Raw genomic sequence first — 13331 nt, 5'->3', positions numbered from 1 at the left:
TTGAAAGTGTAAATGATGGAAATAAAATCTCACTTGTTGTGACATGTTATGTGAATGTCCAATCTGTCATTTGATGCCTTTTGGAGATTTTTCCATCTTTTCTTGGCTTCTTTATGCACATTAATACAAATTTTTACCTGGGGTGCCCAAACTTTTGAGCTCCACTATATATATGTGTATTTACATATAAAAACTATATACCACACACAGGAAACTGTATTATTAATACACACACATACATACTGTACATATATACATACTGACAATGAAATACACAACACCACCAGTATGAAACAGATTTGATTTTTTCATGGTAAGGTGAATCTTATTCTGTGAAAACAAATAGTGATTAAGACTTTTGTCTCCAAAGTTCCACATGTTTTCTTCTGACCCTTGATATTTGAATGTTAAATGCAGTCTTACATCAAATTAGTGATGCAAATGCTATTCAGAAACAATGTTAAGGCCCCTTCACCTCTAAAACAATAACTGTAAATGTCAATAAATTATAAAAACTACCCAAAATGTTAAATAAAGACAAATATGGAAATGTAATAAAATATGCTAATTGAAACCCACAGTCATGTCTTAAATGTAGGATTTACTTATGGAAAACACGAATGAGATGGTCCGATGTATCTGTTCCACTTTTATAAATGGATTACATACTTGGATTCATGATACCACCATACGTACATGAGCATGCCAACTGAGTTGTGTAGCTTGCCATGGGGAATTAGCGAGGTCTGTGAAAAGGGTGAATGTACAGTACAGTAGTGATGTGACTTTGTCGCCACCCTTTGTAAAAGTAAAAGTACAACACTTAACACACTGTGTCAAGAGGAGGAGGCGGTCTGGAACAGGCTTCCTTACATGTTTACAGCTCTCTTTGAAAGTGAGCCCTCTGGTGACAGATGTCTGACGTTGCTCAGAGAAAGAATATATCATACATAAAAAATAACACACACAAAGCCTTTCTTTGTAGAAATAAAACTATATGAGCACATGCATACCTAAAAACAGGGACATTCTGTCAGAAATGACCTGACCCCCTTCAATGTGAACACTTATTTTCAACATCTTAACCTCTATGAGAGAATGGTTTGATTATAAAAAAAATGACCAATTATTCATGAGACAAAGGCTTTCAAGGTTGGACCCACCTCAAATATTACTTCAGTTTTGTTGTTTATCTCCCATTTTATATGACTGAAAAGCAGAAAAATTTAAATTAAAATCACATTATAAAAAGAAAGCCAAATCAGATCTTTGCTTTTATTTTGAAGCCACTGGTCAAGGGTTGATGATGCTTTGCTTAAGCAAAGCATCATCAAATGAGATTTGATGATAATTATCTCATTTGGACATGAGTATGTTCTTCCTTTATGTATGTTCACCCTGTATGTATGTTGCTGTGGCTCCCACAGGTAGCCTATAATGTACCACAGTGTCAAAAACTGTGAGTAAAAGTCCTGCATTCAGATAGAAACATATACTAATGTTGCAGATGGTAAAAATGTTGATAATTTTAACAACTGTATGTACTACCTGGTAGCTTAAGTAATAATAATGTGATGATTTAGCCAATATTTTGCATTAATAATCTGAATCTGCAAAGTAGGCCTATGCCTAACTAATTGTCCAATACAAGTGGAGTAAAATACGTCAATAATGGCTTTCTAAACGTACAATAGCCTAGTTGAGTAAGAAGTATAGCCCTCAAAATTGTAAGATACAGTAGGCTATTTGAGTCAATTTACATTCCACCACTGCTTATGTTGCCATTTGTATACCGCCAGGAATCGTCACGCGACATTGAAGGAATTTCTGTAATGTGGTCTAAAACCTTAAACTAAAATGATTTTACTTAAGGTTTTGCTTGAACTTTGTTTCCTGTATTCGCATCCTGCTCTATGCCTAATCTATTGGAGGTCATTGTTAGAGCACATTCACCTTTATATTTAGGCTACGACATAAACTAACGTATAAATTTAAGATAATGTCCCCGCGCGCGCGCCCACTGGTCACCTCTCAGCCCCGTTGAACTGAATGGGGCAGAACCGCGCGCACGCAGAGATCACTCGGCGTCACTTGTTATTAACGTTAATAACGTTATCTCTCGCGTCACTCATGTCCCCAACAACTGCTGCCGCTGCGCAGGAGGAGAACGGGACTGCGGTCCAGGTGAACCGCTGTGATTCAGAGACAGTGAAGTTTTAACGCTACCGAGAAGAAAAGAGATGAACCCACAGCGGACGGAAGGCGTCCTGATTTCGACAAGTGTTAATCTGTTTAACGAAGCTCGCCATTGTTTTTTATCGGTGATGGGATGCCTTCAGGAGCAACCTGCCGCCAAACGTCAACCACTCTAAGGTAAGACGCTAAACGACGGTTAACTAACAAAAGATAGTGTGGCACACATGATAGCTAGGTAGGATGCTGTAGTGGCTCAGTCACTTTGTTGTAAGTGCGGGTGTTCTGTTTTTAGGAGTTTATGTGGCGAAAGTTAACTACAACATCCCGTCGGATAGTGAGTCAGTAATATGGATGTCATTCATAGTAAAACACTCGGCTAAGTGTCCGCTGGATCTCGTGTTGGCTGCTACTAACGACAATTCTCTTCGCTCCCCACATTATTATCACCATGTGCTAATATTATCATCTTTTCTGTGGTTTGGCACGGCTGTGAACCGGCTATCAGTGAACATTGTCAACGCACGCAAACTTGTGGTAAGTGAGTGCAAATGGGACAGACAACAAGGCTGCCATTGTAGCCTACCAGATCAGCCCCGGATTAACGGAATTCCTTTTCTCTGCACTGTCTCAATGGCCTCCAGTCTCTCTCTCACACACTGCCTGCCTCCCTCTATGGGTACAACATCTTGATTTCTAGCTTCTTGGCACTTATTAGAAACAGTAAACTGTAACACCTCACAGCCAGCAGCCACCAAACCTGAGATGTCCAGCTGAGCCATTGTGAAACATGTGGATGGGCTAGAGCTAGACAGCATATTGTAGTTATTGTTATCAGGCCATGTAGGGCTGAAACTAAAATTAATTTTAATTATTGATTGATTAATTGTTTAGTCCATAAAAAGTCAGGAAATAACGGTGACATTAAATAGCTTGTTTTGGTCAACCAACAGTATAAAAGAAAAGATGATAATGTTTGGCATTTTTGCTTGATAACTGACTGAAACGATCAACCCATTATCAAAATTATGGGCAATTAAGTTTCTGTCAGACGATTAATCAACTACTAATTGTTTTATCTCCAGTAAACAACATTGCAAGGTGATGCCACTGGCCCTTAATAGAATTAATAAGCACGAGGGGACAATATTTGTCAAATAGGTCTTCAGGGTGTTGTTTGTCTGCCTGCTGTTGTCTCATGACTTATCATTATTGAAGGATAATTTATGTAGGCTGTTAAAAGTCTAATTACATCCCACAGGATATCACACATGATAGAGGTTGTAGCTCTTTTATGTGCTAGTACTTAAACAAACCCAGATTTTCTATTTCTTACTCCTCCACCCCTCCCACCCTCCTTCCATACACTTGCACATCATGCACAACATGTACCATCCTCAGATCTCCCCCCCTTCCCCCCTTGTATGTGGCCAACCAACATGTGGGGAGGTAATCCCAGCTATTAGGGTAATCTCCTCAGCATGACGATCAATAGGGGAGGGTGTGCAATGACTATTAGACAAGAGTAGCGTGGACAAAATTTGTGCTAAAGAAAAATTATTTAATCATCTAGATTAGGTCAGGAGACTGGGGTCTGGACAGGGGCTTGTTGCTGGAAGGGGGGAGGGGCGCAGACAGGAAGATGTGAGGGGGTAAGGCCATCTCTACTTTGGGCAGCTCCCTTGTGTGACAATGGGCTGAGACATTTTGTTTTCCTTAGTCTGGAGTAAATGAAAACAGCTTTGTTAACAGCATTATTAAATAAATAAAAAACTCAAAAATAGCCCGATGACCGACCCCTACAAATTACATTTTGAGTCTTTAAAGTCCTGTGAGGTTTTTCAGGGAGAGGGCATTGTAAAAGGAGAAAACCCCAGGAGAAATTGGTGTTCAAAAAAGGTCAGAGTCATTGTACTGTTGTTCCTGTGAATGCATTGTGCGGTCATTAAAACACAGCATGTGTCGGTGGCTCACATTCAAAATATCTCCTTTTTTCATCCATCACCATTTGAAAAATGCACGAACATGCCAGTAAGCTACGACAATTATTTCAACAAAATTGTTTTCAAAAGCTACAGTAGGTCATTACTTGCTGCCGATATCTCAAAAGCGTTATTTTTTATTGTAATTATTAAGTATTTAACTGTTGAATAATTACATTTAAATGTAACTGCACAGGGCCACAAGTCTGCAAATTATGGAAAACATGCCCAATCTTGCTGAGTGTGCATCCTCTCTTCTGATGTTATCACCTAACAGCAGAGCATACAGATGGACCACATACTGGATTTAGTGCAATGTTAACATATGCTACCTGTCTCTCCCATGTTGTCTTTGTCTGTATGGGGTGTGTTGTTCAAGCTGGACCTTGGGGAGTCTAACATATTAAACAACTTAAAGTGACTAAAGGTAAACCGATGGGGATGGAAGCACTCAAAAAATGAAAAAAACAATAAGGTATTTTTGAATGAAAAAAGGATTTACCTAGTTGCTGCATGCCATGAAAAGAATTTGGATTTAATTAGAGCCAAAACAATCAGTTCATTGGTCTCAGCTTCTACATATGAATATTTGCATATTTCTGTTTGAATATGTCGACGTTGGCACGTTTTTACTACTTTCTGGCATTGGATATACCGAACTATTAAGTTGATAAATTAGAATTATCCTCAAATAAAAATAAGAGGTATTCTAGTTAATGTTAAGATCTATTAATATATTCTGGCAAAACATAACATGTCTTGAAAATGGGAAACATTTGCATTTATTGTAGGAACTGTTTTAATGTGCCTGCCATTGTTAATCAAAATAGTACTTGTTTTTAAGAATTTTATTGTAATCTAAAGTTTAGGTTCTGGACTAATACAGTGCAGTGTTCCTCTCTGGTCATGAGGCAGATTTTTTTTGTAAACATCTTGTCCACCAAAACAAAATATAGTGCAAGAATAGGTTTTGTGATGAATTAGATAAAAAAGAACTAGCCCTTTAAGGCTCCAGTGGAGGAACTGTAGTGCAAACACTGGCAAAATGTCCAGATGGAAGATGGGAGGGATGAGTAAGGCGTTCACAGATCCCTTCTGTTTGGCCCCATTGAGACAGAGGGAGACGAGATTGGATGAGTCTGAGGGAGTCAGGTTACTTAAAGGCCCATTCTACTCCAAAGGAGCGGTGCTGTAAAAGATGCAATACCCCCTATGGGAAACCTAATCCAGACCCTGCTGCCAGCTGTCATTCTTTTGCTCCAGGGTAAAATCGCAGGTATCCCCTTACCCTTCAATCCTTACCTTAATCATAGCAGGAAATAGGAAATTACACACGTTCTGTACTACAACTCAACTTCTTATATGTAATTTGAGAATTTTGATCTAGTGCAATCATCTTGTGCAAAATATATCACAAAAGAATAATCTAATAGGCAAAGTAAATTTCTTACAAGTACTGGTTGTCCTCATGTCTTTTTTAAAATGGGATTTTCTGTTTTTATTTCCTATTTCTTATTCCTGTCCATCCGTGTCAGCCTCTTACTAGTTGTCTGTTTATGTGTACCTTCTGCTGCCTTCTTGGCCAGAGCTCACTTGTAAAAAGATTGTAATCTCAATGTGATTATTTCACCTGGTAAAATAAAAGGTAAAATAAAAATAAATTAATTGATAAGTCAATCAAAATTCAAAAGAAATTGAGCAAACATGACTTGTTCCAACCCTTTAAAAGGCTTATGTGTGATAATATGAATGTATGAATATTCTTACTGCACCGTGATGGTAAACTGAAAACCTTTGGATTTGGACTTTTTGTTAGTCAGAGGAAAAAAAGCAATTTAGATGTGTCAAATTGAGTTCTGGTGAATTGTGATGACCCTTTTCACAATTTTGTTTATAGTTTGTAGACAAAAAATATACAGAAAAAAATAATCAGCAGATGAATAGATAATAAAAATAACCATTAGCTGCAGCTATATAACCACGTCAACCAAATTGACAGGAATTTGTCTTAAAAGTCTCTTTCAAAGACAACATCCACAACTTGTACTTAAACTGAAGGTGTCTTTAAGGGTTTAATCCTGGAATTGCTCCACTGAGAAGTGCGACTATCAGGCTCTTTTTCCAGGTCAAACCAAATAAGAACAACTTTTTCTTACTGTAATCTAATCTCACTTTAATCTATCAAACATGGTGTGGGTATTTGAAGTTTTAGTTTTTCTGTGTCGTCAAGCTTTGGAGGAGGACACGTACTACAACATCCTGTATATTTAATCTGTGTTAATCTGGTATGTTTTATGTTGCATTGGCAGCGTGCTCTATAATTAAGAGACTGAAGTGAATGCCAGTGTTTATAATTTACACCTGACAGAGGTAGTAGGTAGAACACAGGACCACAGGAAAACTGATCAAGTGAGAGACAGGAAACAAAATGATAGAGACATAAAGGGAGACAGTCACAGCAAGTCTGAGTTGACCTTGCAATGATAATCTAATCCCTGTCGAGAGTGCTTTTTTTAGAGAGCAAGTTAATGCCAGCAGATTATACTCCAGTGTCTCCAACACTAGCCAATCCACACTGAAAGAGAGTAGGTCCACAGTGGATTCTCCGGCCTATCATAGCGATAAATTAACATCATAAATAGAAGCTAAAATTATAAGTCATTTGAAAATGTCTCCAGAAATCACATCTCTTCATCTTTGCCTTTCTGCTTTCAGTTGCATTGTTCAGTTAGATTTGATGTCTGCATTTGGGCCTGCATGAGACATCTTGTGTATTATTTATAGTAACTATTCACATTTTCACAACAGGTAAAATCTCTGCCAAGAATCTCTCTTCTCTTTGTCAGTTTCCCTCCCCTGTGTGTGCTTCATAGCACCAAGGGGCATCCATGATAAAAGGCCACTCATTGAGCAGCTCATCTCATGCTATGAAGAGTAATCCCTGTATATGTTGTGTAACCAAGTGCATAGTTGGACAAGGAGGGGGATGGGCACGAATGTGAGCAAGTTTGTCCGTGATTGTGACTGTTGAGGTGATGGATGTCTAATCTATTAGGTACATTAGACTGTTAGTACGCAGTACTGTGCTGCTTTATTGTTTTTGTTTTTTTCATACAATTAGGCTAACTCATTCTTGGAACAGTGTTGGTATTAAATACACATGATATACCTAAATCATACACTGGTACCAGGTTCTGTTCAGGTATATTAAAATGTGTCAAATCAATTGCGCTCATGTCATCAGCATGAACAACACAGAACAGTGTGTCTTATGCTAGGTAAATAATGCAAGATTAACTAACATAGTTGTTCTGTGGCCATAGCAATGTTGTAAGGACATTACATTGACATTAGGGTCTTTGAGTAATAAATTCAGAGTCATTTTTGTAAACTTAAAGTGGAAGCTTAATTAGCTTACAGGCCTGAATGCTGAGTATGCTAACTTGTGTTGTTGGATAGTCATTAAACATGTCTTTATGTAAGCACCTGGGAGTGTGTGTCAACTCCCCTACATCTGGAAGGAGTTGTCTTCAACTGCATCAGTCGAGATTACATTTTCTACATACTTGCTCCAAAACACAAGTAAAGATATAAGAAACACATTTTCTCCGTTGTTGGAGCATCATTCTGCACAGATGCTCAATAAGGCTATAGTCTCTGACTTTTATTTTAGATGGTCCAGTATGAGTAACTGAAAAATAAAAGGATTTATGATTTATTACAGAAAGCTCATGTGTTGTTGGTCCTTTAGGCACACTATAGGTTAAAATGCAGGCTAGAGTTAAATAAATGTGTTTCAGACATTGGATATAAAAAAGTATTAAAGGAGTTTTTGCACAACTAAATCTGTCAGTAAATATAAAAGACACTCCACACCTTGGAGTGAGGGAATGCATACTGTATACAGTGTAGGGAAGTTGCTATAAAATATGAATTAACCATTACACATCACCTACTCTAAATTGTAACCAGCAACATGTCCCAACTGAATATTAGAAATCAGTAAAAATGTAGTTTTTAACGGTGACTTTGCTTTACTTTATTTAGTAGCTGAATCAATGTTTTAAAAGTGATTTTATTTTGTGCACGATTACATTCAGAGTTTCTACAGCAGACACGGTTCTGAGTTTTAGGAAAGCTAAAAGGACTTCAAGATTAATGGAAAACAAATCTTTGAAAATGTCTTGCCTTTGTATGTAGAATACCTTCCATGGAAAGAAAACATCTCAGTTTGTGTAATATTTTAGTTTTATACCTCAGTTGTCTTTGCAGTTTGTGTAAACAGACACAAAACAGTAGATGCGAGCTGAGGCTTAGCGAGTGACTATGGCTTTGAACACTAGCATAAGGACAGTCACATGCTATCTCCAGTCAGGGGTATGTTGGCACAGGCTTGTTGCTGGTTGTTGAGAATATTTGGATGACTTCAGCACATACACACACACTCAGGCACATATACATAGTGTTCACACATACTTACTTGTACTAGATTACAGTTGCAGAATTTTTTGCAGACATTTCTTACTTACAAAAAAAAGGCGTGTTGGATGCTATGGTATCTTGCCAAGTAAATTCAGGGGAAATGCTATTTCCAGATCCTGGCAGGAAATTACACCCACAGTTTTGGTGCAGCAAACAGGCAGTGCACTCACATATGACACACCAACAGTGGATACTTACTCACTCACTCACTCACTCACTCACTCACTCACTCACTCACTCACTCTCACACGCGCACACACACACACACACACACACACACACACACACACACACACACACACACACACACACACACACACACACACACACAATCAATGCCCTGACCATAGGGAGTTTGTGCTGAGCTGGTTGGGATGTCAGGATGAATCAATGCGAGGACAGCTGACTGGACATGCCTATTCATCTGTCAAAGAAAAGAGAGAAAAGGGGAGCAAGAGATTCTAAAAGAAATGAGTTAAGCCCCTGCAGCAACATGTTTGGCTGTTTGCATTACTTAACAGATCTTCCAAATGGCTTTCAGTAGTTATGGGATGAAAGCAGAAAAGGTGGAAGAAATAATGATGCACAGAGAGGGGACGGAACAAAAGATAATACTGGAGGGTTAACATTATTTTAAAAGATAGATTTTTCTTGTAAGAAATGCAGTAAACTAATTTCTTATTTAACACAAAACACTTTTCAAATGGATTTATTGTGTGTGATTGAGCAAAACTAGAATACTGCAGATGCAAATATATAGCACACACTAAGCACGTAGGCTGCTTTGACAAAGGCATAAGCTCATACTGTAGAGGCGGCTAACTCCATACTAATGGCCGGTTTATTCCCATCTGTTGCCCTCAGCTCTCTGACTTCATCCCCATTGTGTTAACTCATTACATTCGCCTTAACTTTAACCCATTAATTGCCACCCTTCAGTTTTCCTTGCACATCCTCCCCCTCTTGGAGACAGTGTGCCACATTGCCCGTGCACTAATCTGATGGCGTCTGCCTACCAAACACCTGCCATGTGCCGAAAAACCTTCTAAACTCCTCCCATATTCCAGATACAACACCCATTCCAGCATGAGCGGCTCAGCACACATGACCGCAAGCGGGCAGGCAGACATGCATGCATGCAGGCAGATGCGACCTTGGAGGCTGATACAGATAATTAGACAGCAAACCTCATTCCCATGAAAATCATACCAGAGTCACCATCTCTTTTTTTCCCTGTGTTATGGGCACCTAGTTTTACCTCACACTCAAAGACTGACAAGACAAACAAGAGTCGCCTTTTGTCCTGCCTCTTTGCCCAGACATATATTCGAAGACAGTGGCGTGTAGGCCCAGGCCTCTTTGCTTTAACAATAACTCTCTCGACCTCCAAATGAGGGGTGGAGGGCCAGACATGAGTCGATGTGACAGTTCTGGTGCGGCCAACACAATGGCAGGTTTTTCTTTTGACTGCCTGGCTGGCTACACGCCATTGAGTACTTTCTTTCTCCATTAAAATCCAACACATTTTCATGTTTGCCTGAGGAACATGTTTAACCACATCACCCCCCTACCTGTGCCATTTACTATTTTTCATGTAGAGTACAATAGTTCAAGAACTATTAGAGGCTCATATATATCATTTTCTTCCTGACTTTCAGTGAATTTCCTTACATTTAAAAGATGTTAAAGCAATAGCAATAAAAATATAAAGGTTAACACACATTGTCATGAGGAAGACAATTAGTGACAATGGGATATTTCTCCCCATCAGTAATATTTAGAAATGTACCTTGTTACCATTACCCAAAACTTTATGTAAGCACTTACCCCAGAATCAGGGCTGTGTGTGTCCTTGATGTGAGCTAAGTTTGTTGATAATGGAGTATTGATCGTGAATTAGAGTAGACTGCCCCTCAGGGCTCATCCTTGTTGGCCAGGAATGAAAACATCTCTTCATGCTTCACCTCACACACTCAATTTAGGCATAGTAAACCAAAGGACTGCCACACGCATGTTGAGACACTGACCCACGCTCTAATACACACAGACAGGCGTCGCTCATCCACTGAGGGACAAAGGTTATTCTAAAATCTGTGTGATGCAAATGGCCTCAGTTGGTTTTCTTATTACACAGTTTTTAGTTTTTACACATACTGGTTGAAACAACCTTACATATAAGCAACTTTAGCTTTCATTGTTAGTTTATTCATAGCTAAACCAGTCACTGCCTATCTGGATAGGTTATGTGTACCTACGTAGAAGCAAAAGGAAAACACAAAAATTGTGATTTTGTTTGGCAGAAAATTAACAATTGCAGTTCTTTGATTTTGGAAAACAAAATAGTGCGTTTTAGGCATTTCTTTTACAATGCTGAATTTGAAAGGTGACTTTAAAACTTATAGGCCTGACAGCCTGTAGTGTACTCTTTATCATCGCTGCCAAAACTAAATAACCGCTTGGTGCTCTTTGCATAGCGCTATGTTTTTACAGGTATCGCCAAAAAGGTTGCCACAAGTATTGTATGCTTAGGTTTTATGAATATATATGTTCTTTGTGGTTTTATTGGTCTTATTGTTTTTTACTGTTGAATGTATGAACATTGCCTTTTTTATTAATATTTTTATTGTATACTGCTAGTACATCTGGATGAATGCTCTGTGGGACGCCATTAAACTAAGGCTTATCTTATTTTCACTTCGCATATGGGAGGATGTGTTTTAATAATTAATGATTTGGGAATTAATCGTTATTAAAAAGAAATTTGTTTAGCCATATTATATCTTGCTCTTAAGAATTTGATATTATATATATTCAATTAAATTCAATTTTATTTATAGTATTAATTCATAACAAAAGTTATCTCAAGACACTTTACAGATAGAGCAGGTCTAGACCACACTCCAGAATTTACAAGGACCCAACAATTCTAGTAGTTTCCTCCAGAGCAAGCAACAGTGCGACAGTGGCGAGGAAAAACTTCCTTTTAGGCAGAAACCTCGGACAGACCCAGGCTCTTGTTAGGCGGTGTCTGACGGGCCGGTTGGGGTTAGTGGAAATAACAAAAATAGAAAAAATAGTATATATATACACATACATATATACATACACACACACACAAAAACAGAGTAATTTTTATGTATTGTTAATAATATTTGACTGACCTTTTTTGATGCATTGTTTAATTAATTTTTCTATTTTTTTTTCAGGTAATCTTGCCAAAACAGTATGCAACCTGAAAAAGAACATCTTTTCTAAAATCAGGATGGACACTAAAGCTGTCAAATGCCTTATCTGAGAACTCACTAACTTTTGGAAGAGAAATTGTGTATATTTAGAGGATCTTATAACACAGCTGTGGCTTTTGACGTACCGGTGCTCCAGGAAAAGTAATGGAGACAGAAGAGAGGAATGATGTATCAAAAAAAAACACAGCTAATATAAAGGCAGAGACAGAGGAAGGTGTGACCTCTGGCCACACCTGTGGGGTGTGTGGCCGCAGCTTTCCTCTTCTCAGCTCTCTGTCGCAGCACATGAGAAGACACACACGGGAGAAGCCGTACAAGTGTCCATACTGTGAGCACAGGACAGCTCAGAAGGGCAGTCTGAAGGCCCACATTCGAAGCCATAAATTGGGTCTATTCAGCCATAATCTCAGTGACAAGGAGGAAGAAAGAGATCAAGGGCAGAAAAATAACGCTGAGACACCTGACCCTCCTGAAATCGCTAGCACATCTGACAAAGCTCACAATGTCAACGGGAAAGTGAAGAAGAAAGGAACCAAGAAAAAAGTTAAGAGTAAAGATGGTGTTGAGGTCAGTGATGGGGCTGATGATGGATCCTGTATCTGCAGCATTTGTGGCCAGGTTTTCCCTCAGGTCCTACTCCTTAAATCCCACATGAAAAGGCACCGCAGCGCCCAGGATCACGGTTGCCGGATTTGCGGACGTCGTTTCCGCCAAGCATGGTTCCTCCAAAGTCATATGCGCATTCACCGGGTCAAAGCCCAGCTGAGAGGTGGCAAAAGCAATGAGCTGCCTGCCACCATCAATGGAGTTCCTCAGGACCCAGCATTGCTGACAAATGAAGAGTGCCTCTATGAGCTCTGTGCTGGATGCGGTAACTTCTTCTTTGACCGCAAGACATTACGAATACATGAAAAGCTACATAAACCGAACCACTGCCGCACTCAGACACAAAATCCAACAGAAGAAGACATTAAAGCCCCTGATCTGCACATTGCTAAGAATTATTTTTTGGAAAGCCTGAACCTCACATGTGCTGGACAAAGGGAGATTCCGGAAGAAAAGAGCTTGGGCAGGCGAATTCCAGAGCTCGATCCAGTTTGCAGTTACCAAGCGTGGCAGTTGGCCACAAGAGGACGACTAGTGGAGGCCACAGAGAAATGTCTAGGATGGGAGGAGAGGCTAGCAGATGCTGAGGTGGCATATAACACAGAAAAGGGTGAGTATGTACCCCTGAAGCAGGAAAAGAAGAGGAAGCAAATCCACACCTCCAGCTCCAACATTAAGAAGATAAAGAGTGACACAGGCCTTGATCACACATCAAACACCTTGACTCACACTAAAGGTGTTGACAAAAAGGTTTCCCAGAAAGACCGTATTTTGTTAAACGGACTTGGTCATGCATTTTATGAGGCACTGCAGACTAAGAAAG

General features: G+C 39.2%; 1 protein-coding gene across 1 annotated transcript in view; it reads left to right on the top strand.

Moving 5' to 3' along the window:
• The first annotated feature begins 2099 nt into the window (after positions 1-2099).
• Positions 2100-13331, top strand: part of LOC116701620 (zinc finger protein 516) — a 19193-nt gene continuing 7961 nt past the window's right edge. The window contains exons 1-2 of the mRNA XM_032535415.1: positions 2100-2373; positions 11864-13331. The exon at positions 11864-13331 is cut by the window's right edge and continues 60 nt beyond it. Coding sequence (XP_032391306.1) covers positions 12047-13331 — 1285 coding nt within the window. The 5' untranslated portion in view covers positions 2100-2373; positions 11864-12046. The remainder of the gene's footprint in view (positions 2374-11863) is intronic.

This window comes from Etheostoma spectabile, chromosome 14 (genome assembly GCF_008692095.1).
Source record: "Etheostoma spectabile isolate EspeVRDwgs_2016 chromosome 14, UIUC_Espe_1.0, whole genome shotgun sequence".
Classification (NCBI taxonomy): domain Eukaryota; kingdom Metazoa; phylum Chordata; class Actinopteri; order Perciformes; family Percidae; genus Etheostoma; species Etheostoma spectabile.
Note: the sequence above shows the minus strand (reverse complement) of the source record. Positions and strands in the feature narration are given on the sequence as shown.